Here is a 23,548-nt window from a genome sequence, read left to right on the forward strand (position 1 = left end):
AGGGCTGCTGAGGAGAAACAGCCAGTGATATTCGTTCTGAGCTGCTAGGAAGACCATTTTATTTTTTCTGAGCTTTCTCTTCTTCTGCAGGAATCACCTTTATAAACTTTGAGGTGCTTACTTGAAAGCCCATTTCCCAAAGCACCTTGGGGTTTATATGCAAGTCACTGGCAGGGCGCCAGCTGAAAAGAGCCTTATGAGACCTGTGCTGCAATGGCCTTTGCACAGCCGGAAGATTATGACTGTCACTGTCACGCCATGGGCTGCGCTGGCAGTGCCAGCAATTCGGCAAGGTCGCGTGGAGTTTGTGTGTGCTGTGGATCTTGTTTTGCCTCTTTGCGGGGAATGTCCTGCCTCCCTAGAGGCAGCTTCAACTAATCTGGGCGTCCCCTGGTCGCACTGGTCAAAGAAAAGTCTTACTTTGGCTTGTTCCCTGCAGGGAAGAGCCCTTCCCTCTTCTCGTGCCGGCTCTCAGCACGGAGCTCTTCCTGGGGACCTTCCACTCGACTGGCTTCTGGACAAAACTCGGTGAGATCTGTGCCCCAAATCCCGTGCTGGAGGAGAGAAACACCTGGGCTGTGGGCTCCTGGGGACCCGCTGGTGCAGGGAGGAGGCCCCAGCACCCAATCCTTCCCTCCTGCTGCTCTTGGCGCTGCTCATGGTGACGATTGCACCCGAAAGGTCTGAAGTAGGATTCTGAATAGATGAGGAGAAATCCTTGTAAATGCTTAATCTGAGCAACAATAAAGGTCAGACCTGGCTGTTGGATTATGCCTGACTTTATAGCTCTGGCACATTGACAGCTGCTTCCCGGGTTGCCTTGCTGGCCTGGGAGCACGGGCTCTTGCGACAGTAGACCCTGAGCTTTGGAAGAGGAGCCTAACCTTCCTGCTTTATCTTCCCCGGATCTGGTTATCAGTGCTTGTCAATGAGTGAGTTACTTTTCCTAGGTGCCAGGGCAGAAAGTCTCTCTGCAAGCTGCACGCAGGCAGTCTGGCCCCAGCCGTGACGGCGTGGGGCAATGTTTGATCATCCTGGCATACCTAGGGCACATTTGTTCCTGGCTTAAAATTCGTGGCACGCTGCAGCCTTTGCTGCCCCAGCTCCGTCGTGCCTGGAGACCAGCGCGTGGCTGCTGGGCCTCGCTCCTAGCACGCCCCTCGCCTGTGGTGGCCGCCGTCTCCTGGCCGGCTCGATGGGTGACCGAGGGGACAGGCAGGGAGCAAGTCCGCTGGCTGAGCCTCCCTCGTGTCCCACGTGTGCTCTGACACAACCGTTGGAAATCACTGATCGAAGGCGTCTGGGCAGGGGCTCACACTTCAGCTCTGCTTTCATCAGAAGTGCTGCAGAGCCTCATCTGTCCATCCCACAAAAATGATCTGACTCTGAATGGCCTCAGAGAGAGACCGGCAAATGTGATTCTTGCTGTTGGCACCTTTGAGTGATTTATACCCTCCCAGATTCTCATAATAAGACATTACCTGTTGGGGGGGGAGAGTTTGCGTCCTATACCTGATTAAGGCTCACAGGGCACTGGGCTACTTCCTCCTCTAAGTATCTTGCAGCTTTTTCCGTAACTTGATCTGTGTCTGTATTGGCAGTTCCCCAACACCCTTTCCTCTTTAAGCAGCACAGGAAAAGTTGCAGGATTTGTTTTCACACCTCGTCTTGGATTGAGACACCCTCCCCTCGCCCCCCGCCCCCAATCTCTCACTTTGACGTCACCGATGCAGCCAGAGCAAATACACCCTGCCCAGGTGTTCCCCAGCTACAAAGCTGATGCAAACTGCATCGGGCTTTCACGGCTGTATAGACCCTTTTCCCCTTGCAAACCAGCATGGCGTGCTCACGTATGGCGCTCGGGTCAGCAGTGCCCCTTGGCTAGGAGCCCCGCAGGCTGTTGGTGCCCTTTATGGGGCAGATGGATGTAAGGACTCGGGGAAGCATTTGTCACATGCGCTTTGGATCAAGGCTTACTAGTTCGTCTGACAGGCTTGCTAGCACCGTGCAAGGGCCAGGGCCGGGCTCCCTGTCGCGCTCACGTGGCTTTCATTCACCGTCAGCTGGCAGGGCCTCCTTGTGGGCTATGGTATTTCACCCGGCTCGGGCTGTGATGCGTGCCAGCACCGAAGCCCTGGCCATAGCGCTGCACTTTTACCCGCCAACAGTTTGTGCTTCCCTGGGAGGCGCGCATGTCACTGCTGAGCGCTGCAGGCGCTGCTCAGGCTGCGTCTGAGGGTCGTGCTCGGCGCACAGCGAGACGGACACAGTGTTTGCAGAGGGGAAGCCAAAGGGGGCTGCGTGGGAAGGGGCTCAGAGGCACGGCGAGCGGGGCGGGGGCTGCGCCTCGGCTCGGCGGTGCTTCCGAGGCCCTTTCGGTGCCCGGTGCGGGGCCGGGGCCTGGGATGGAGGTAGTGCCCTGGGCATGGTGCACCGGGGGCGGTGGCAGGGCCGGTGCGCGGTGCGCGGTGCGGGGCCGGTGCCTGTGCCGGGGGTGGTGCGGGGTGGCGGGGGCGGTGCCGGGGGCGGGGGCAGGGCCGGTGCGCGCTGCGGAGCCGGTGCCGGGGGCGGTGCGGGGTGCTGGGGCCGGTGCCGGGGGCGGTGCCGGAAGCGGTGGCAGGGCCGGTGCGCGGTGCCGGTGGCGGGGCATGGCGGCGGCGGCGGAGCTGCGGGAGCTGCGGGCGCTGGTGGAGCGGGCGGGCGGGCGGCGGGCCGTGCTGCTGGTGGCCGAGGTGGCGGAGGGCGCCCCGGCGGCGGCCACGCTGGCCGGCTTCGCCCGCGACCTCCTGGGCGACGAGGCGCCGGGGCTGCCGCCCGGGTGCCCGCCGCCGCCGCCGCCGCTGCGGGGCCACTCGCCGCCCCGGTGGCGGCGGCCGTGGCGGGGCGGCGGCGGGCGGCGGGCGCTGGCGGCGCGGCTGCTGCTGGTGCTGTGCCGCGGCGGGGCGGCGCGGGGCGGCGGGGCCCGGGCGCGCCTGCGGGAGATGGTGCGCGACGTGCGCGGCCGCCTGCCCCCGGGGCCGCCGCCCGCCGTCGTCGGCGTCCTGCTGCCCGACGGCGACGGCGAGGACGCGGCGACGCTAGACGAGACGCTGCGGCGGCATTTCCCGGCGCCGGGCACCGTGCAGGCGGCCCGCTACAGCCCCGGCAGCGCCGCCGCCCTGCGGGACTGCCGCGCCGCCGCCTGCCGTGCCCTGCGCGCCGCCCTGCAGCACCCAGCAGGTACCGGGGGCGGGGGGCGGCCAGCACCCCCCGGGCCCTGCACCCCCGCGGCCACCCGCTCCCGGGCTCCTTTCCGGTGGGGACCGGCCGTCCTGGGGGGTCCGGCCCGGGGAGCGCTTGGCCGGGACCGGCAGCCCTCCCTGCGCCTCTGTGCCGCAGGTGCTCCCTGGGGTTGTGGGCAGGGGGCCCTTGTTCGTAGGAGCTGCCCCATGCTGATGGTATCCAGCCTTCCCCGGTGTGATTTGCCCCATCCTGGTGGGATCTGACCTTTCCCACTGGAGTCTGCCCCATTCTGGTGAGATCTACCCCTCCCCAGCAGGACCTGCCCATGCTGGTGGGATCTGGCCTTTCCCGATAGATTTTCCCCATTCCAGTGGGATCTGCCCCATCCTGGTGCGATCTGGCCTTTCCCAATGGGCTTTTCCCCATTCTGGTAGGATCTGCTTCCCCATTCCAGTGGGATCTACCCCATCCTGGTGGGATCTGGTCTTTCCCAACAGGACCTGTCCCTTCCTGGTGGGATTCCCAGCCCTAGCATCTGGGGAGGATGGGCAGCAGGTTGAAAAGCACTAGAGCAGCTCTTGGAAGCAGGGATGTGGCAGGTGACCGCTTGTGATGTGGTGGCCTTTTATGCTTGTGGACACGTGTTCTTGGGACAGGGTGTTGGGGTGCAGCACCTGCCATAGGGTGCGGGCAGGTCCCAGGTGCTGGCTTAACATAATAAGTAAGAACAATAGAAAGTAGGCACTCGGGTTTAAAACCACGCGTCTGTTAGTGGCCAGCCTAAGCCTGGTGGTTATGCTCGGTTGAAAGCTGGGTGTAAAACAGGCCTTGAAGAGCAGCACTTGCTCCGGGATGAAAGGTGAGTCATATTTGTGTGCAAACGTGGGGTGGCTGGACAACTGGTCAAACTCTGCCCCCGCAGCAGCCACAGAGAGCAACCTGCGCTCACGTGGGTCTTCGGCACTGCTTGTGTTGGGATGTTTCCCTTTCTTCATCCTTTCTTTCATTTTTCCCTTTTCCCTTGATCAACTTCATCTCCAAGGGCTCAGGAGTTCTTCCTGCTTTCTGCCGTGCTGCTGAGGGGTCCTGGCAGCTGTCCTCAGCTCTGCACTGACAGGGTTCTCCAGGATCCCAGGGACATGGGGATGGTTGGCCTTCCACTCCTGGTGGGTGGGAGCTCAGCTGCGCTATTGAAATTAGCTCAGTCCAGAATCCTCAGTCCTGGATCTGAACTTTGAGGAGCTTTGAGACTGCCAGGACCCACGCTGTCCCTCTGCGAAGGAGTGGTGCTACCTTCTGCCATCGCTTGGGCTGGGGCAGCTACAACCCTTGGTACTGAGGCATGCATGTTCCCCTTGCCGGCTTCTCTCCTTTCCCTTTGCTTTTGCCTTTCTCACATTGCTGAATTTCTTCTGTTGCACTCCCGGGTGCCAGTCAACATAGCAGCTGCAGAGGCAGAAAAGTGTCCCTGCACACATGGCCTTTTTCTGCCTCTGCACTGTGCTGGCACCTCAGTACATGTATTTTTCTGACTAGCTGTGAATTTGTCTTGCGTGCAGACGTGGAAATAGCGTGTCAGCTAGACGTGGAGAAAGATGACCACACAGAGCTTGAGCACGTGTTGCAGCCAGCCTGTTTGTGTGTACTTTAGAAGCGTTGTGGGGAGGAGGACTCAGTGTGTTGCTTTAATTCACCTCTGATGCTCTGCCTGTTGCTCTTAGTCATGTAAGTGTCCTGTGACCCGTATGTGTAATGAGGACACCGGTCAGCTGCGGGGTTAGACCTTCGGCAAGGGTGGCTACTTTCATGCCCCTGCGAGCCCCCTACATACCATAACGTCCACGTAGCCAAAAGGGCCCGGGCATAGCTGTGCCTTTGAAGAGCTAGGGAGCCGGAGGTGATGGCACGTGGGAGAAGACCGATCCCAGGTTCGTCGCAGGGGAGAGCTGGGGTGGGCTGCCCGGCCCCGCAGTCCCAGCACAACCCCACGTGCTTGCCTTGCATGGTTGCCTTGCAAGCTGCAGCCTGCTCTCCTTTGCCCTGTGGCTTTCCCCGCAAGTGAAGCGTGAGGGGAATTTAAGATAGTGTGTGGAAGAAATGTGTGAGAGAGGGGCCAGAGGAGCTTGGGGACGCAGAGCACGCTGCTTAGCAAGCTGCAGCTCTTCTAGTGATGCCGCCGTAAACTTGTCATCAGTCAGGGCTGAGCTCCTCTTTTTCCCCTTCTTGACTTTGCAGTGCTAAGCTGGAAAAAAAGATGTGCTTGTATCTGGATAAGGATGCTGGGAGGTATACAGAATATCTGTATTGGTTTACACTGGTATAACTGTAAGGTGCTGTGTATGTACGCTTGTGCCCCTTTTGTTTCAGACCATCCCTAAAGCCCCTTCCTCCTCCACACACCCCACTGCTCAGCTCTGCCAGTGCCAGTCACTGGAGCTGCAGCCCCCTCGCTGGGAAGGTCCCAGGCACTGTTATTTGTGTGGTGGAGCTGGGACAGGAATCGCAATGAGGTTTATGTGCCTCTCTGGTCGAAGGGGGCTGTGGGGTATCCCATCATGCCGGTGGTTTGTCCAGAGTCCCTCCGGGGACTGAGAGGAGGGGATGTGCTTTCGGCTGGAGGGCTGGTCTGTTGACTGGTAGTTGCTGTAATTCACCTTTTTTTGCTACTGTGAGCCAGTCAGTGTTGCAATGGTTTGATAAGATGAAGGACGCTGAAGTGGTTTATCATTTGCTACCGGGAGATAAGACCTGATTAGGAGGTGAAAGGCCGTGCAATATTTCAATGAGGATGCTGAGCTGCTGCCGTTTGAGACTGCAGAAAATAAGCTGCTGTAGTATTTACTACAACGGCTTGAAAGCTTGTAGTAACTTGCTGTGACCTTTGTTGTCCTCCGGAATAACTACTATACATTGATGGAAGTGGCATGCTCTCTGCATTTTGCAAGCAGTTATAGCTTTAATTTTTAACGTGCTACAAGTCTCAGTGTTTCCAGCAGGTACCCCTGAGAGGGGGAATTGTTTGTTAAGGAAGAGGAGCAGTAAATAGGTTGATGTGGAGAAGCCATGCGATAATGCAATAGAAAAACTTCCTTCTGCAGGAATGTCCTGAACGTGTCAGTCCTCTGTACTGCCACGTGCACTGGGTAAACTGCCAGGTCTCTTGCTCTGTCTGGGCTGCCAGTGGCCGTCGCTTTCAAAGCAGCTTCTGCTCGAACCCTGGCTGTTTTGTGGGAAGAGCATTCAGGACAGTTTTGGCAGCAATGCGCCAAGAAGATGGAGACTGACACTAAGGGCAAGTTTCCAGAGTAGGAGAGCGTTTTCAGCCTGAAATAAGCGTTTCCAGGAGCTGCTCTGTGCTTTGAGGGAGAAGGTTCTGTGGCTTTGCAGGTTTCGCTGCAAAGAGTCGGGAGCGTGGAGGGAGCGAGTTGCAAATCAACAGCAGGGAGGTGGGGGAGCAGCAGTGCTGACCCGATGCCATCTGAACTCCTCTTCTCTGCTTTATCCCAAAGAGGGGAAAAAGAGCGAGAGCTGGAGACTGCCTTCCTTCCTGCAGTGCATTTATCGTGGCCGCAGCAGCCAGAGAAAAGGCCGCGTAACAGAAGCTGCAAACGTTCACGAAGGTACGCCCAGCTCCCTCGAGGGCCTTGTCCTCCCAACGTGACTGTGTCGGAGGTTCCTCCCTGTCTCCCTGCTGGTCTCGATGCCTAAATCCCTTGTTGGTGGCCTCCTTAAGCTATTTCCAGCTCTACAGCTGCTTTGGCCAGAGCCTGGAGACGACCAGTGCATGCCTAGCTGCTGTGGTGCCATCTCCCTGCTTTCTGACTTGCTCCTAATCTCTCTAAGCACCTACAGCAGTGCTCAGCACCGGCGATGCGATGCTGTGGATTAGCTGGAGCACACCCGAACCGCTGCTTGCTATTTACACCCTCTCTGATAGTGCCAGCACTTGGCCCGGGTGCAAAACAAATGCCTTCAAAGAGCTCTGTGCTCAGGGCTTAACCCAGCCAGCCGGGTGCCCTGGAGGGAGCAGGCATCGCTCTGCAGCCCTCTGGGCTCATGCTGCCTCCGGTGATGTGGGTTTTTGTTTCTTCCTCTCTTGCCTCTCTGTTTCCAGATGCATTTTTCAGCTGCAGAGAGTGACACTTCCCCTCTTGAGGAGTGTGCAGTGGTGTAGGACTCTCTTGGTCAAACGTTTGTCAACATCCTTCAGATCTTTCACTTGGAGTCAAAACATGCTGAGTCCAGTGGGTAATTATGCCCTGGGAAGCGCTGCTGAACTCTGCTGCGTTTTGCAGGAGTTCCTGGTGGCAGAATTTCTCTTCTTCTAAACAATGAATTGGAGGCATCATCCCCATCTTAATGATGTTTTCTGCAAATGCAGCTGGAAGAAGCGTTCTCAAAACACGTGCTGTGAGGCCAGTGGGAGGAACAGGAGGGTAGCCAGCCTTGGGTTCCCTGACTGGAAAAGAAATTGTTCAGGGATCGAGCAGCCTCGTGTTTTGAGAGCCACGCGCTCCGCATTTGCTGTACCGTTGGCACTTCTGCTCACCTTTCCCAGCAACGATTTCCTTTTTTTTTTTTTTTGCAGAGAGCCTGTCCCAGGAGGCTATAAAATGCGAGCAGGAGAGGAGGTGCAAATTGCCCTATGGAGCATGCGAGAGGAGAGGTTCTCCCACTCTAATAAACACAAGGGTCTGAGAAAGAGACCGAAATGCCCAATTTGTGCAGCTTTGAGACACTTCCTCTAGAGGAAGACAGTGGGTCAAAAAATTTGAGTGCCTGATCTTGCAGTCAATGCCAGGCAGGTGAAGTCTCATGTCCATACAGCATGCTTTCAAAAGGCTGAGGCTGCAGCAGCCCACGGAGCTGTCTGCAGGGCTGGGACCTAGTGCTCCTTTGCTCACAGATCGCTCCTGTTTGCTGGAGCAACACTTGAGTTTGTAAAATCAATTGAGAATCAATTATGGAAAAATCATCCACTCTTAAGATTGTGGGTCTGTACCAATTGCTTTGACCGCATGCTCATTTCTGTTGCTTTAAATTGCAATTTGCATGGGAAGAATGGATCCACAGTTCAGCTCTCCCTTGACCTCTCTCTGCTCTTTGCAGATGACGTGCAGGACCTTGAGGAAGAAGTGGCTCTGACCAGCCTGTCGCCCAATGGAAACTATGAAGAAGTTGCTGGAGGCATGGGCACCTAGAGCCGCCAGGCACCCAGCATGGGCCACGTCCCGGATCTGCCTGGTTGATTTGGAGCTGTGGGAGGAAAAGCTGGCATATGCCCACGTGCCCTCTCCTCTGGGGAGCAGCCGCTTGCCTTAATTCACCAGGGCCTTCTGTAGCTACCAACAGCCTCTAAGATCTGTGGCAGCCAGCCCTCCCCTGCTCGCAGTGCTGCAGCAGTGGAGGTTCGTGGGGGCTGCGTCCTGCTGCCTGTGGGGTGCCTGGAGCCACTGATGGGCGATGGGCTTTTGAGAAGCCCTTTGGGAACGTTATCTTCTGGCTGGGCATGATGACATGGGGATTTGGGGTGGTAAATGCTGCCGTCTGCCTGCAGAAAGAGGAACGCTTTCAAGTTCTGAGCAAAATTCCCTGCTGAGATAGGCCTTGCAGGCTAGTCTCCCTGGCAAGCAGACTGCTGCCGTGTTTTCCTGCTTTCTTGCTGTTTTGAAGTTCCCTCCCACTCTCTGATCAGGGAGAAAAAGACAAGTAACACAGTGGCATGGGGACTGCAGTGGGACTAAGTATAAGGCCTCAGATTGACCGACAGGGTGAAAAGGCTTGAACGTTACTGTGTAATGCAAAGAAGTGCAATAACGGTCTGTTCTGGGTTGCAAGAATAACGCAGAAGATATTGATAGTAATGGCAGTGGGAATGTGGTTTTGAGAGCGGGCTGCATCTGCCTGGCTCGTCTTGGAGCTCATGGACTGACCGATGGGCTGCCGGGGTCGGGAGGTGACAGACACGGACTACTATGTGCTTGATGTTAGATGGGGTGACGAGAGAGGTCCGTCTGAGCACGGACACCTCCACAACCATGTGGTGTCAGGTCCTGGAGGAGGCCCACTGTATTCCTCCCACTGAGATGTGGCTGCTTCATAAATAAGTAAATACATATATACGCATGAAGAATCGTCTATCTAAGTAGTTCCAAACGTGGGGCAAAACAGAATCACAGAGTAGTTGGGGTTGGAAGGGGCTACTGGAGATCGTCTGGTCCAAGCCCCTGCTCAAGCAGGGTCAAACGCAATTAATTACAAATCCTTGGCTGATGGAGACTATTAACATAATGCTAGGAATACCTTTTTTTATGATTATTTTAATACAACATACAACAGTTGCTGCACTGTGTATGGGCCTGGCTGCCCTTTTGAAGGTTCATCCAGCTCAGGTCAGAAACTTCACCCCTCCTCTCCCGAGTGTGTCCAGGGTGCGGTGGTCACCGCACGGTGACGTTCTTTCCCGATCCAGTCCAGTCTCACAGGAGTTGGCAGTATGATCAGGTGAATCTTTATTTTCTTGCAGTATTTGGCCTTTGCCACCTAGAATGAAGGAATGCGGAGTATAGATTTGCAGTTAAACCTGTCTTAGTGCTACAAATCCAACGGATTTATTTACAGGTAATTTATAGGTAAATCTGACAAGTTTACCCTGGCAGTGAGACTTTTGTTGAAAGCGATGAAATTCCTGGGATTTAGAGAGATGTAAGTGGGAATATATTTTCCCCAGGTGTTTTTTTTTCCTTTGGTGGGGAGGAATGAAAGTGATTTTGTTGTTTTTTTTTTTTAATAGCTGGTCATGTGGAAGCGCAGCAGACAGATTTACAAGTTTAACTGGTTTAACAATTTAAGGCCACTTTTAAGTGCTTGTTGTAAAGAATAAAGACATTTAATTTCTGAATTGGAACTTGCTTCAGTTTGTTGCCTGTTCACGGTGGCGTTAACCCATTACGCATGCTTTAACTCGCGTTTCTCTCGGTTTAGTTCAAGCGCGCGTCGGGAGGGAAGGGAAGCGACCCCGGTAACAAGGCAGCACGTTTGCAACGCAGCGCGGCGAAAGGGCTCTGCGTGCGGCCCAGGTCGGCCGCTCACCCACGGGCAGCGGGGAAGTTTGGGGAATAAATGAGAGTTTTTCGGAGAAGCGTCGCCCCCGCCAGCGCGGAGAAGGCGGCGGCCCTGCTGCACCCACCAGGCCTCGGAGCCCTGGGCAGCCGGGGCGGGCGGCGCCCGGCGGGCGGCGCGGTGCCCCAGGGGTGTGAGGGGGCGCGGGCTGCCCCCCGCCCTGCCTGAACGCTTTCGCGGCCCGCGAGGCCCCGCCGCCGCCGCCGCCCCCAGCTCGTCCGGCCGCGCCCAGAGCCGCCGCCGCCGCGGCCGCCTGTTTCGGGCGCCCTCGCGACGTCTTTCTGAGCAGGCGATCGCGCCGGGCACCTTCCCCGGGAGGCGCGGGGCCCCGCCGGAAGGGGTCCTTCGCGGCACTTCCGGGCCGGGCGGCGGTGGAGCAGTGGCGGCGGCGCGGAGCGGTCCTGACCCGACTCCGACCCCAGGCGGCGGCGGCAGCGGCACCGCAGCGGGCCGGAGCGGGCCGGCCCCGACCCGACCGCAGCTCCCCCCGCGGGCCGGCCGGCACCATGATCACCTCGGCCGGTGAGTGAGCCGGGCCGCGCTGCCCGCCGCCGTTTCGCTGAGTCAGGGCACCGTCGCAGGCCGCGGGGCTCGGCCGCAGCCCTCCAGGGCGGCGGCGGCGGCTCGTCACCCTCCGCCCCCGGCCGCGCCCCGCCGAGCCGCTCGTCCCGACCGGCCGTTTGAGGCCGAACCGCCGCTGTGGAGCGCGGGGGCAGGAGCGCGGCTGCAGCCCGGCACCGGCTGAGCCGGACCGGCCGCCAGGCTGGGTCGGGGCACGGGGCTTCGCCCGGGGGATGGCGCCGGGGCGGCTCCCTGCCTGCGCTGCCTGACGCGGCCCTCGGCCGGGGCCCTGCGAGAGCATTGCCGGCTGCGGGAGCGCGGCGAGCGCGAGGCCCCTGGCAGCACGGGCTGCTCCTGTCCTGCAACCAGAAAGTGAAGGGATGGAGTGCTTAAGGCGACTAACGCTAAAAAAAAAAAAAACATAAAATCAGCAGGTAGTAGGGAGCAGGAGGTGCTACAGAACTGAACTTTGGAGGGGTTTAGAAATGCAGGTGTGTTGTTGCAGAGGAAAAGCCAGCATAAAGAGCTCGGGCTAAAGGATTGCGGGAGGGATAAATGCTGTGTCTGGATGAGCTCTACCGGGAGCTTCATAGTGCAAGGAAAACATGAAAAGTGCTTTTAGAACTACTCACAGTGGAAACTGATGTTTGACTGATTGTGGCTTTATGAGAAAAAGAAAAGAGGGTAGTGGTCAGCAAGTAGCTTTCTCTTTGCAAACATTTTATCCTTAGGTGTAAGTCTTGTTCTAACTGAAGACAATTAGAAATTCATTTTAAAAGAATTTTGAAAAGGCAGGAGCAATATGTTGAAAGGGAGTGAAATTTCTTCTTCCTGGTAGATCAGGTAAATGCAGGAGCTTATGAAAACTGGGAGTATAGTTCCAGGAAACGGAAGGAGCATTGCCTTTCCTGCCCAAGACTGCTTCAGTGCTCCTTTGGTTGTTTCTGACAGACGTGTGTCTAACATGGTTTTCTGACAGACGTGTGTCTAACATGGTTTTCTGACAGACGTGTGTCTAACATGGTTTTCTGACAGACGTGTGTCTAACATGGTTTTCTGACAGACGTGTGTCTAACATGGTTTTCAAAAATCTCTGGTATTGGAGATTCCACAACATCCTTAGGCAAAATGATTAACTTGATCTTACTGTCAGAAAACTTTTCCCGCTATCAAACCTCAATCTTTGAAGCTCCAAATCAAACCTGTTACTACTATGGCTGTTCATGTCTACCACGGTGATCAAGGTAGTCTCTTTTTCCTGGTAACTGCCCTATACCTGTATGAACTCGGTAGTCCTCTCAGGTTTCACTAGACTAAACTGTTACAAACCCTCCAGTCAACCTTTATAAGCCCTGCTTGCTAGATCTCATTGTTCTTATTGCTCTGCTCTGGACACTCTAATTTGCTGACTGTCTTGAAACGTGGTGCCCAGGACTGGACAAGGCAGTCTGGCTAAGGGTTGTCGGTGCCAGACGGAGAGAGGGATCGCTTCATAAACCTGCTGGGGAACACGCTCACACATCTCAGTGTGAAGGTGGGGTCTCTACCTCCCACTGCAGCCACGTAACAGTATGATTATGTTTCATCCTAATTCGCTACATCACTAAGATTTCTTTCTGCATTTGTACGTTTTAGTTTCGAACTGTGCCCTCTCCTTTTTGACTTTTATCATGTATGTGTGTGGGGGAGGCTGTTTTGTTTGTTTTTACAGACTCTTCCCACTCTCCCCCACAATTTGTCAAGATCTCTTAAAATCCCAATTCTGCTCTCCAGTAGGCTTGCTGGCCCTTCCAGTTTGATGTCTTCTGCGGTTTAAAAAAGTTCATGGGTCCGTATAACAGATGAAAGATTAAAAGCAATGGATTGGATTGGACTTTGGACAGATCCTCTTCTCCCCCTTTCAGTTGCATCCTTTCAGTTTATCAGTGAACCATCTATAACCCTTCTTCCGATAGAGCCTTCCAAATAATTGTGGGCCCACCTTCTAGTTATTTTAGTTGTAATGTTTCTTCATCTGTTTGTACCGATGTTGGTGGCGCAGTGTCAGAAGGCTTGGTAGAGCTGAGAAACATGAAGTCTGTTTTCTTGGTGTGAAAAGGAGTTAGGATGCTTTGACATGACCTTTTTCCCCTGGGGAAAGAGGAAGTGATTTGCCAAAAAGCAGCCTGCAGACTAGTGGTGGAGCTGGAAGTAAGTACCAGTTTCTTTGAGTTCCTGTCTAATACGTTTTCCTCTAAGAAGGAACATCTTTTATAAAGAGTGCAGCTTTGCAGTTGTAGTCTGAGTTGTTTTATGTTCATTTTTAATACAAGCTTGTATCTGATCTTTGATTTTTTAATACCGAAAATTTTAAACTGACATTGCAGAAACAGCCTTCTTCCATGCTCTGTTATTTTTGGACTGAATCACATGTTCACTTTTAAAACAGAATCCAGAATAGATAATGATCTTGTTTTGCAGCTGGAATTATCTCTCTTCTGGATGAAGAAGAGCCACAGCTCAAGGTAAGCTCAGTGCTTCTGATTACATCTGGGAGCAAATAACAGCATATGTACTATGTTGAGAGCTTAAAAACAAAAATGAATGGATCTTAACAACTGTAATGGTTGGACAGCACCAGTTTGGTCCCACATCCCATCCAGCTTCAAAGGTGATAGGAAAGGTTTAAGTGACTTGCTAACAGATGGCAAACTTCCTTATTTTGAACATAGATCAAACTGGAGCTTCACATGCTAAGATCTCTACTCCCTGAAGCTCCCAGCTCTCTCATGACAGTGGGATTTTGTTACTTGCATGTGTTCCAGAGGTTGCATTTTAACTGTAAAATTCAAAGCCAAAAAAATCCTTTTTTTAGCATAACTAGATACGTAAAACAAAATAATCAAGGTTATTTTTTTCACTTAGAAACACATTAGTGGTAGCAGAAGAGAACAACTTTACAGTCCACAAAGTATATGAATCCGTAGGACCATACCAACTCCCCAGAGCGGCTGTGAATTGATGATGCTTGCTAGTTATTTGACCATAGCTAATGTACTGTGTTTTAGGAGGGGGAGATGCATCTTGTAGTATCAGGAATTCCCTAAGTCCGTTTTACTTAAAAGCAGACATAGATAAGGATAGATCTGAACGAGTCCTGCCTTTGCTCTCAACTAGTTACATGAACGATACCTGGACTAGAATCATCCACATCTGCTAAAGTGCTATGCGCAAGTTGTTCAATTATATTGGCTAGTGCAGATCACAGGCCAAAGCGTTCCTGTGTGCTATGCAAAGGTTGCCACGAAGACTCTGAAGACTCCATGTTTTAAGGAATCTCAACGATCAGGCATTTTAGCCAGTAAGTCATCAGAGAGAGACCACGGGAAGCGTTCTTTGTCTTACCTGTTAAATGAGCAGTCCTTTCCTTTTTTGCAAGGGGGTTGCAAAGAGTAGTGAAGAGAAGTGCAAAGTTCTTTTCAAGTAGAATTTGCTGTTTAAGAAGGACAACATTTATCTTATTAGTCTTACGTGGCCTTATTTTTAATGGGAAAAGGTAATAAATGCAGCTTTTTACGTAAAATAACTTTTAATTATTTTCTGCAGGAGTTTGCTCTTCATAAGCTGAATGCTGTTGTCAATGACTTCTGGGCAGAAATCTCCGAGTCGGTGGATAAAATGTAAGAGAAGACACTTATTCCTGCAGAGCGTGCTGCTTAAAAAGAACATGAGATGTGAAATAGAAGTAGTTCTAATTGCATGATGTTGGCTAGTACAGCATCGAGCTCCATGTTTTCCAGAAAGCACTAATTTTAAGTAGATGTGGGCGTGGAACTGTGGTCCCAAAGATGCAAGTTGAATCGACCTGTCCTGTGGCTTTAAAGAGAACGGAGCACACAAAGTTAATGTTCTTCCCTTTCTCCTTTTCAGTGAAGTTCTCTATGAAGATGAGGGTTTTCGGAGCCGGCAGTTTGCTGCTTTAGTTGCTTCCAAAGTGTTTTACCACCTGGGAGCTTTTGAAGAATCCCTGAACTATGCCCTGGGAGCAGGTGACCTCTTCAATGTCAACGACAACTCAGAATATGTGGAAACGATAATTGGTAAATAACAGCTGCTGCAAAAGAAAAGCTCTCATGTTGTCAAAACTGCTGTAATGTGGAGATTCCCATTGCTTTAACTGCTTTTCTCCAAATACCTCTTCGTCTTTGTGTATTTGTGTAAACTGATGCTGCAGCCACTTTTTTTCCAGTTTAGTGTTGCTTTGTTTCCCCCTGCTTTGAGATTCTGTAATAGAACTGACTTAAGAGTGCTGACATACTTTTCCTATTCTTAGCTTTTTTTCCATTGTGAGTTTCTAACAGCAACTGAAATTGCCTTGCTTGTGTATTGTCCCTTCTCTCATGTGTGCACCGATGTTATTGCCAATGTCAACCAGAATAGCTGCGTTGCTAGCTGAGGAAGGGAAGGGGACAATTTTTTTATTCTCTCTTAACAAAATAGCACGTTGTACGTTGAATGCATATATAGGTCAAATGTTTTTTCAGAAGTGCCATCCGATAATACTTGCCCTTTATGTGGTATGATGGACTCTGACTGACTCTCAATCTCTCCAGCTAGTGCTTTCAGTGGATCTGGGAAGTATACTGCTATTTCCTCATTTATTTACAGCATCCTGCCACTTGAACAGAAGTCATGCCCCTGGTTCCATTTTAAAAGTATCTGTTTGTTTCCAGCCCTAAAATTAGAGTTTGCTAGGGGATAATACAAATATCTTCTATTATTTATGTCTTTGATTACACAACTGGTTCTTGTGCCCCACCTTTATGCAGTTTCACGTATGCCGTGTTTGCTGGTAGAATGCATGTGTACATATAGTAGTCCCTTGATGTGAAGAGTATGGTGAGCACCAATTGACCATAGTTTCAGAATAAATTTGCGCTGGCTATGATTTAATTTTAAGTAGAAAATCTGTGCAGTTGTTTTGCAATGGGATGATTTCTGAGAGAGATATAAGGGTCTAGGTAAGTCTGTAGAGATTGTGATCTTTTACTGAATCAGGTGACTTCAGTATCAGTAGAACAGATGGATTTTTGACAAGACATAGGTGATTGAATTGTTGGTTTTGCCTGCATGCATAGTCATCTAAATATTTTATGCAATGGCTGCTTATTTTTGTTCCTCACTGGTCTCTGGCACTTTTGAAACCTGTGTAAAAACTGTAAGCACATTGGAAATTGGAATTTTTTTCTATATTTGTTTTAATGCCTTTTCAGCAAAATGTATCGACCACTATACCAAGCAGTGCGTGGAGAATGCAGAGCTGCCAGAAGGGGAGAAGAAACCTGTTGATGAAAGGCTAGAAGGGATTGTGAACAAAATGTTCCAGCGATGCTTGGATGACCACAAGTACAAGCAGGCCATTGGCATTGCTCTAGAGACACGCAGGCTGGATATCTTTGAGAAAACCATCCTCGAATCGGTAGGTGCAAGAGACAGGAGGTGCATCTAGCTAGTTTCTTCCAGGTGTAGATCAGGAAGTGAAGCGGGAGATCCATGTTGCTCTGAAACTTGCCTTGTTTTGTATAGGCAAATAAAAGATGAAATTTGGGGTTGGTTGATGTTTAACTATGCAGCTTAAAAAAAAAAGAAAGGTTGGGGGGGGCATTCAACTTGTTCATGGAAGGCGAAGCCACTGAGGACTATCCAGTACAAAGGGACTCGTAGCTTTAAGATATCCCTGAGCTGCAAGGTGCTGGGAGAGTATTCTCAGGAAGCCTGGTTGTGCATACCCTGTTCTTTAGGTATCCCGTGTTGACTCCTAGCAGAGATATGATACTAGGCTAGACAGACGTAGGTCTGACGTAGCGTGAGTACAGCTGTTTTGTTATGTCTGTCATCTGCTCTAGTCTAGTGTGGGAAGGGATCCTTACGGCTAGACAAGTGATCCAGTTATGGAAGGTTAAAAAAAAAAAAAAACTCCCGAAACGCATCCCCCCAGTCCCTCCGTTAGTTGGGTGAGCTGCTCTGACTTTCAATAAATGTGACTATGTGCAGTCTTAGCCTGCCCTAATAGCAAGGAAGTGCAATCTGGCTTTAGCCTCTCTCACTGAGAGTTTAAAGTAAGTCATGTTAGTATTTAACTGTAGTAGGAGCATGCCTGTAGTCACCTGCAGCAGTTCAGCAGGTGTGTTATCTTGTTACGCTGCAGTATCCCAAAATGCCAGACGTCATATTTTAAATCCTTTTAACTTTACCACTTTTCAGTTTACAGCTTTCCAGTGTTCTTGGATGTCTCCTATTTTTGTATTTTGCGAGCAGTTTCCATAAAGCCACTGTCTTGCAATTTCTGTTCTGTTTGCTGTCCTGTGCGTTTACTGACTCTTTTCCCCGTTATAAATCCATTATTTCAAATTACCTTTTCCAAGCCTAGTTTCTGTCTCTAGCAAGAAATAGATGTGTTAGGGATCTACTTTTGATGCGTGGTTCCTTTTGTTGCCGTTTTATGTTAGCGCACTGAATTTCAAGATGGTTATTCAAGCAAGAAAGGTGAAGGCAGGGGGAAAACAGATACTGGATTTGTAAATGAATCTTTTTCATGCCTTGTCTCCATTGAAGACTTGACTACTGAATTGAATATTGGCCCTGTACATTTCTAGTAGAATTTTTCTTTAAGCCACAATACACCAGACTCTGAGATTTTTCTAAAAAGATAAAGTAAAACTGTGAAGTTGTATATATGCTTATCTTTTGCTTTCCCTTATTAAATGGAAAGGAGGTAGCTTTATTTTAATTTCTAAATACCATCTGTCAGTCCAAACCTAGACTTGACCTCCTTTAATTTCATTTCAGAACGATGTTCCTGGGATGCTAGCCTACAGCTTGAAGCTCTGTATGTCTCTGATGCAGAATAAGCAGTTCCGTAATAAAGTCTTGAGAGTTCTAGTTAAAATCTACATGAATCTGGAGAAACCAGACTTCATCAATGTGTGCCAGGTAAACTTCTCAGTGTGCTGTTGAAAACTTGATCAAAAATTACTCTTCTTTAGATATGTTTGACTCAACATCTACCTGGTCTCTGATTTTCATTTGGTTAAATGAAATATCTTTTCCTGGTTGCGTGCTCCAAACATACACTGAAGGGAGATTAGCATGAAAAAGAGAGAGAAATGCTGCCTGCTTGGTCAATTTATAGAGACTGAAACACGTTCCAAAAATGCAAGGAACATTTGAATTTTTAATATTTAGTCTCATTTTTAAAATGACCTGTGGAAACTCTGTGAAGATTATTCGTATCTTCTGTGAACGAGAGATGTGTTTTTCTTTTTCTGAATTAACATTCTATGGGAGCAGGAGATAAGGCAGCGGAGAAATGGAGCATGGCCTCAGGTGTTGATTTTCATTCTGAAGTTTCTAATGTCCTTTCCTTTTTTATTTTTTTTTCCCTATTCTTTTCTTTCTTCCCTTCTCACCCTCAGTGCCTGATATTCCTGGATGACCCGCAGGCTGTAAGCGACATCTTGGAAAAGCTGGTGAAGGAAGACAACCTTCTTATGGCCTATCAAATTTGCTTTGATCTGTATGAAAGTGCTAGCCAGCAGTTCTTGTCTTCTGTGATCCAGAATCTCCGCACTGTTGGAACACCTATTGCCTCGGTGCCTGGATCCACCAACACTGGTACTATCCCTGGATCAGAGAAAGACAGGTGGGAACACTGGCCTGAGAAGAGGCATAGTTGTTCTGCTCTGATGGAGCTGCCTGTTCTGTGTATGAATACCCTGTTGCAAGTAATTGAGTTACTTCATTCAAGCCAGGTTACGTAATAGACGAGAGGTGCTATTTACTCAGGGAAAAATCGTATGTTACCAGAATCCACTGTAGTTTAAAAGAATGCATTTTTCTTTGCAGTTCAGGCAGGCATGGTGCAGTCATGCAGTTACGGTGACTCAGCTAATGAGCAGTAACTCATTAAGCCATAGCATGAGTTGCTTGGGAATGCTCTGATGCTGTGTGCTCTTTGCAGCAGCTAGGAGAGCTAAGGAAGGAGTAGAGTTCAAACAAGCTGCTCTTTGCAGCTATGTGCAGGTTTGATTTCACGTCACGGCTGTGGTACGCTACCTGCTTGTGGGAAGGGAGAGCTCAGAGATGATACTGTAACGTTCAGAACCGTTTGTCCTTTCGGCGGAGGGAGCTAGTTCAGGGTCGTTCTGGGTTCTGTTAAAGGCTTGACATTTAAAACTTGTTTAGTGCTCTGCATCACTGGATAATAGCTGCAGGAGCCCCCTGTTAAGAAAACCATATCTAAAGCTGGTCTTAACTATTCCATCAGTTTTTCTTCTCTTGGCTGTTTACAAGTAATAGGCATAGGTAGTTTTGTTTTAAACCTCTGTTTTTAGAGGGTTGGCCAATCCAGGCTAAGGCTCGTGCCTTACTTGAGGGCACTGCGGAAGAAGTTTGTGCTCCCATTGCTCTTCGCGCTTCAGAGCCGTCGTGTCTATGCAACCTGGCCCCTGCACCCTGTTTTATAATGTGTGGTGGGAATGCCACCTAGATCAAGGCTGGCTGGATGTGAGTAAGGGCTTCTGCAGCTGTGAGGAACTGGTTATAAATGCTTTCGCTATTTCTGGATTACTGATTCAAAAGCAAGTATTCTCCTCTCTCCCGTCTTAGTGAAATAAAAGGGCAGGCACAAAATAATGTGTAAATCAGCCTGTGAAGCCTTAGGACAAGGCGCAAACAGCATCTTAATAACCTCAGTTTCCATTTCGACGCTGCATCCAACCTGATAGTGGTGAGCTCCAGGCTTTTGAGTGAGGATATAATTCTTTGCTGCCTAGTGTTGACCCTGTTTTCTCAGCTGTCTCTTCTTGTTCCTTCCCTGCAAGCATCCCTGTTTCACCCCTCTCGGTAGAGTTAGAGGGTGGGGTTTTCCTGGCCTTTGTCTTCCAGTCCCCGGAAGACTGATTTATGGAGGAGTTTGTTTTTCAGAAGTGATGTCCAAATAGTCAGCCCAGGTACTGTCAGAGTCCTCTTGCTTTCAGTCAGGGAAGAAGTCCAGGCTACTCTCTGTGAATAGTGTTCAGCCACAATACAGTGCTTGGTTAGTTATGAGTGGTGAACTGGGTCACATTTTTCATTTTCATTTTATTTCAGTGATGCTATGGAAGCAGAAGAGAAGCCGGGAAGCACTTGTGCAGGGAAGTCCGCAGAAATTGTGAGTGCCATTACCAAAATGTGCCTTGCTTAGTTCTTATGCGTTCTGACTGAATCTCCAAGGTTATGATGGGGTCAGGTCATGAGAAATGGAGTTCCACTTCTGTCTTGCTTGGAGGCAAAGTGGCAGATGATCTCTGAGGACCGAACAACTGACAGTCTAAAAGTCCAGCAGCTCAGATACTGAAATTTAGAGGAGAGTGGGAAGTGGGTAGCTTTCAAAAGGTATTACTGAGCCCAGAAAAAGGGGGCAAAACAGAAGGATCTGGCTGGTTTGTTAGCTTTTATTGATGTTGAAATAAGTAATTCACCACAGAAGGGCCTGAAATTTGACGGCTGCTGAGATCCTTAGCTGATGAATCAGCTTGATGGTTTTTTTCCTTCTGAAATCCAGCTGTAGTTCTGGGCGGATAGGGCTAATGCTGTTCTCCGGGCATGGCAGGAGAGGATGCTGAAATAACAAAGTTTCTTTTTCCATGAAGGAGGAAGGTGCGGCCTCTGGCTTGCATGGCTGTTGCGTTCCTGGGCCAGCTGGTTAAAATCATTTTGTTTTGTTTCCTTTATCAAGCATCGGAGAAAGCAGGTTCACTTCTAACATGCACATACGATTGCATTTCAGTGTACAGAATAGCTAAAGCAATTCTGACACTTGTAATGTTGAGGAAAGGAAATGCTACCAGAGAGGGGAATAAAACCCAAGCCAAAGGTGTTTTCTTTTTTCCCAGGTGTATTGGTGCAACTAGACTTGGGAATTTTTGACAGATGCTTGTAGATCGCTTAAGAACAACAAATTTTTACTTAATGGAGGGCAAGCAGAAGTGTGTGCTTGAAATTACATTCCACGAGGAAAACAAGGGAGTAAAGTTTCTTGCCCCATCGAGGAACCTGTAACCAGTGCTTTTTGTGGGGGTCAGGGTGTTTTAAATGAGTTTCTGCTGCATTAGCATTGCTGGCTGTGCAAAGGGACAAGCACATAAAATGATCTTTGTGGCCAGAAAATGTTCCTGAGCTTTCCTCCGATTCAGAATGCCAGCCACAAGGGAAAAAAGGAGAAGGTTAGCTTAAGGGCTAGACTGGGCATGCTCAGCTGATCTCTTTAAATTAATGCCAATAAAAAGAGCTGCAAAGTACTCTTCACCCGATTCAGGAGACAACTGAGCAGGGACTTAAACTGGAAACTGCTCTGTGGCAGGAAAGATGGAAGCTTTCTCAAAGAGCTGTGGAAGATGAGCACGTTAGAGATTCCTAATTCTACTAGCCACTGTTCTAAAGCTTTTAGCTCACAAGAAGATGCTGCAGATCAGCAGGGTCATGCAAAGTGTTGTGGCTTTGTGCTCCTCTTCATAAGACTTCCAAAGAAGTGGAGGTTCACACTTACAAAACTGGTTGCCTCTTGCAGGAGACTCATCTCATCTGTAAGACTAAACATAGCAGCCTGCTGAATATCAGATGTCACTTGTATCCCTTTGCATTCGGTAAAGGATACGTTTCTTCTTAAAGATTCTCCTCTCCCGTCCCTGCTCTTGTGCATAAAGAGACTTGATTATCTGGGAGATTTGGGCTTGTGCAGCAAGGGAAAAAACAATGTCCCTTTAGTCCCCAAACCTGTCAGATTTTGGAATGTGATGGGAACGCACCAGAGTGATTTCTCAGGAACCGTATTTTAACAGAGCTTTAGCTGATTCTCACATTTTTTTGTCTCTTTTTGTTTGCATGTGAAGAATCCGGAGCCTAAGGACCAGATCTCAAAAATGATTAAAATTTTAAGTGGGGAAATGGCCATTGAGTTACATCTGCAGTTTTTAATACGAAACAACAATACAGACCTCATGATCCTGAAAAACACAAAGGTAAGAGCTTTTGTACATCTGACTTTCTCGGATGCACCCGAGTCATCGTGTGTTTGTATTGACCGCACTGCTTTCATTTTAGGACATCGTCTTATGTCTTAGCACAGCATCTCTGGGTCTTGAGGACCAAAATCTGTGTTTTGGTCATGATAAATTAATGTTTTAAACTTGAACTTGTTGATGTGTGCTCAGAGGCCAGTATTCCCACGTTGAGGACAGAACTGATGGGATAGCGTAGCGTAGGTAGCGTTAGTGACTTGAGCAACTGATTTTGTTTTGGAAGATGTTACTCAGGGATGGGTAAATGAAAACTTACAGGTAAATTAGACACAGCTGCACAGGTTTGGGCATGCTCTTGGGTAGCCCTGTGTGCTAGATCTTTAATCCTCTCTTTCTTTTAAGCCAAACCATTATTAGAAATCACAGGGGAATTTTTTGATGTGAAATGTGATGCACGTTATCAGCAAAAGTGATAGGGGGTGGCTGTCGGTGGGCTCATCTCTTTCAGGAGGCTCTTTTTAAAAGTGCGTTGGAAATCCTATTGCATTCACTGGTTAAATGCTTGGGATTGATTCTGCAGAGTGTTCCAGGGATAACTTGAAAAGGTGGTTGGCAGCACATGCTTTGCGGTGCTCGGTTCTGGGAATCAGAAAGGGGTTCTCCAGTTAAGCTGCAACTGAAGGAATGATGCCTCTGACAGAAACTTATGCAAACATTTAGTTTGCACTAGAAAGATGGGTTGATGATGTGTTAAAATGTATTAACAATCCATCAACCCTAATGGAAGGGGAATTGCTGGTTAAATCGACCAGCAATTAACCTGCTGGTTAATTACAACCTCTTTTCCTAATGTACTGGTGAGGAGGTTAAGCAACCTGGGCTTGTCTCCTGCTGGCTGGTGATACTCGTTGATTTTGTTCTTTCAGGATGCAGTGAGGAACTCCGTGTGTCATACAGCAACGGTTATAGCAAACTCCTTTATGCATTGTGGTACAACCAGTGACCAGTTCCTTAGGTAAATCTATGGCAAAGAAGCTCCGATGTCATTTAGAGACGTTTGAACAACATTGTTGCCCTTCTTAGCTTGACATTTCCAAAAGGGTGGTTGCAGAATTCTGGTGGGGTTAGAGAACAGTGAGCAAAAGATCTGAAAACTAGTGTGAATGTAGAGGGAAGAGGCTGGTACTGTTTCTTTTTCTCTAGCCTCACAAATTGATTTTATTTTCAATGCTAACCATGTGAGCAGTTTAGAGAGGGGATATACGGGGGTTTTGTTCTCCTTTTTTGCTAGTTGGAGAACTGAGATGATGTTGCATCTTCTCTGGTAGAGACTGACAGTGCCTGTTGCTGACTGACTCTCAGAAGTGAAAGGCCAAGACTGCATTTACGAGGGAATTGAGGGAGGGGCCCAGTGCTCGAGCTTCTCCTGCAGAGCTCCGAACAGAGCTAATAGGCTGCATAGTGAGCAATTGTTTTCCCGTCCTTCAGTGAGATCTCTGGTATCTAGCGACTTGACTACTTCCAGCCTGAAACCAGGGCTGCTGAAGGGTAGGGAGGTACGAAGTGGAAAGGGGGTTGGGGGTTAGCTAGCGTTCTTGCCTTTG

The 23,548-nt window shown here is 49.8% G+C and overlaps 2 protein-coding genes across 2 annotated transcripts in view; both read left to right on the forward strand.

Annotated features, from left to right (window-relative positions):
* The first annotated feature begins 2,648 nt into the window (after nt 1-2,648).
* On the forward strand, nt 2,649-10,129 carry C9H2orf72 (chromosome 9 C2orf72 homolog). Its single transcript, XM_068954743.1, has 3 exons — nt 2,649-3,219; nt 6,732-6,842; nt 8,332-10,129. The coding sequence occupies exons 1-3, from the start codon at nt 2,649-2,651 to the stop codon at nt 8,421-8,423; spliced, it is 774 nt and encodes a 257-aa protein (XP_068810844.1). The 3' UTR covers nt 8,424-10,129.
* Nucleotides 10,130-10,697: 568 nt separating this feature from the next.
* PSMD1 (proteasome 26S subunit, non-ATPase 1) overlaps nt 10,698-23,548 on the forward strand; it is an 82,982-nt gene continuing 70,131 nt past the window's right edge. Inside the window, exons 1-10 of the mRNA XM_068955082.1 lie at nt 10,698-10,866; nt 13,366-13,409; nt 14,491-14,564; nt 14,815-14,984; nt 16,158-16,363; nt 17,734-17,877; nt 18,360-18,586; nt 20,035-20,095; nt 21,816-21,944; nt 22,871-22,959. Coding sequence (XP_068811183.1) covers nt 10,851-10,866; nt 13,366-13,409; nt 14,491-14,564; nt 14,815-14,984; nt 16,158-16,363; nt 17,734-17,877; nt 18,360-18,586; nt 20,035-20,095; nt 21,816-21,944; nt 22,871-22,959 — 1,160 coding nt within the window. The 5' untranslated portion in view covers nt 10,698-10,850. The remainder of the gene's footprint in view (nt 10,867-13,365; nt 13,410-14,490; nt 14,565-14,814; nt 14,985-16,157; nt 16,364-17,733; nt 17,878-18,359; nt 18,587-20,034; nt 20,096-21,815; nt 21,945-22,870; nt 22,960-23,548) is intronic.

This window comes from Struthio camelus, chromosome 9 (assembly GCF_040807025.1).
Source record: "Struthio camelus isolate bStrCam1 chromosome 9, bStrCam1.hap1, whole genome shotgun sequence".
Classification (NCBI taxonomy): Eukaryota; Metazoa; Chordata; class Aves; order Struthioniformes; family Struthionidae; genus Struthio; species Struthio camelus.

Coding starts and splice junctions, on each gene's coding strand:
- C9H2orf72 (XM_068954743.1), top strand. CDS start 2,649: ATGGCGGCGGCGGCGGAGCTGCGGGAGCTGCGGGCGCTGGTGGAGCGG. Junction 3,220..6,731: donor CGCCCTGCAGCACCCAGCAG/GTACCGGGGGCG, acceptor TTTATCCCAAAG/AGGGGAAAAAGAGCGAGAGC. Junction 6,843..8,331: donor AGCTGCAAACGTTCACGAAG/GTACGCCCAGCT, acceptor TGCTCTTTGCAG/ATGACGTGCAGGACCTTGAG.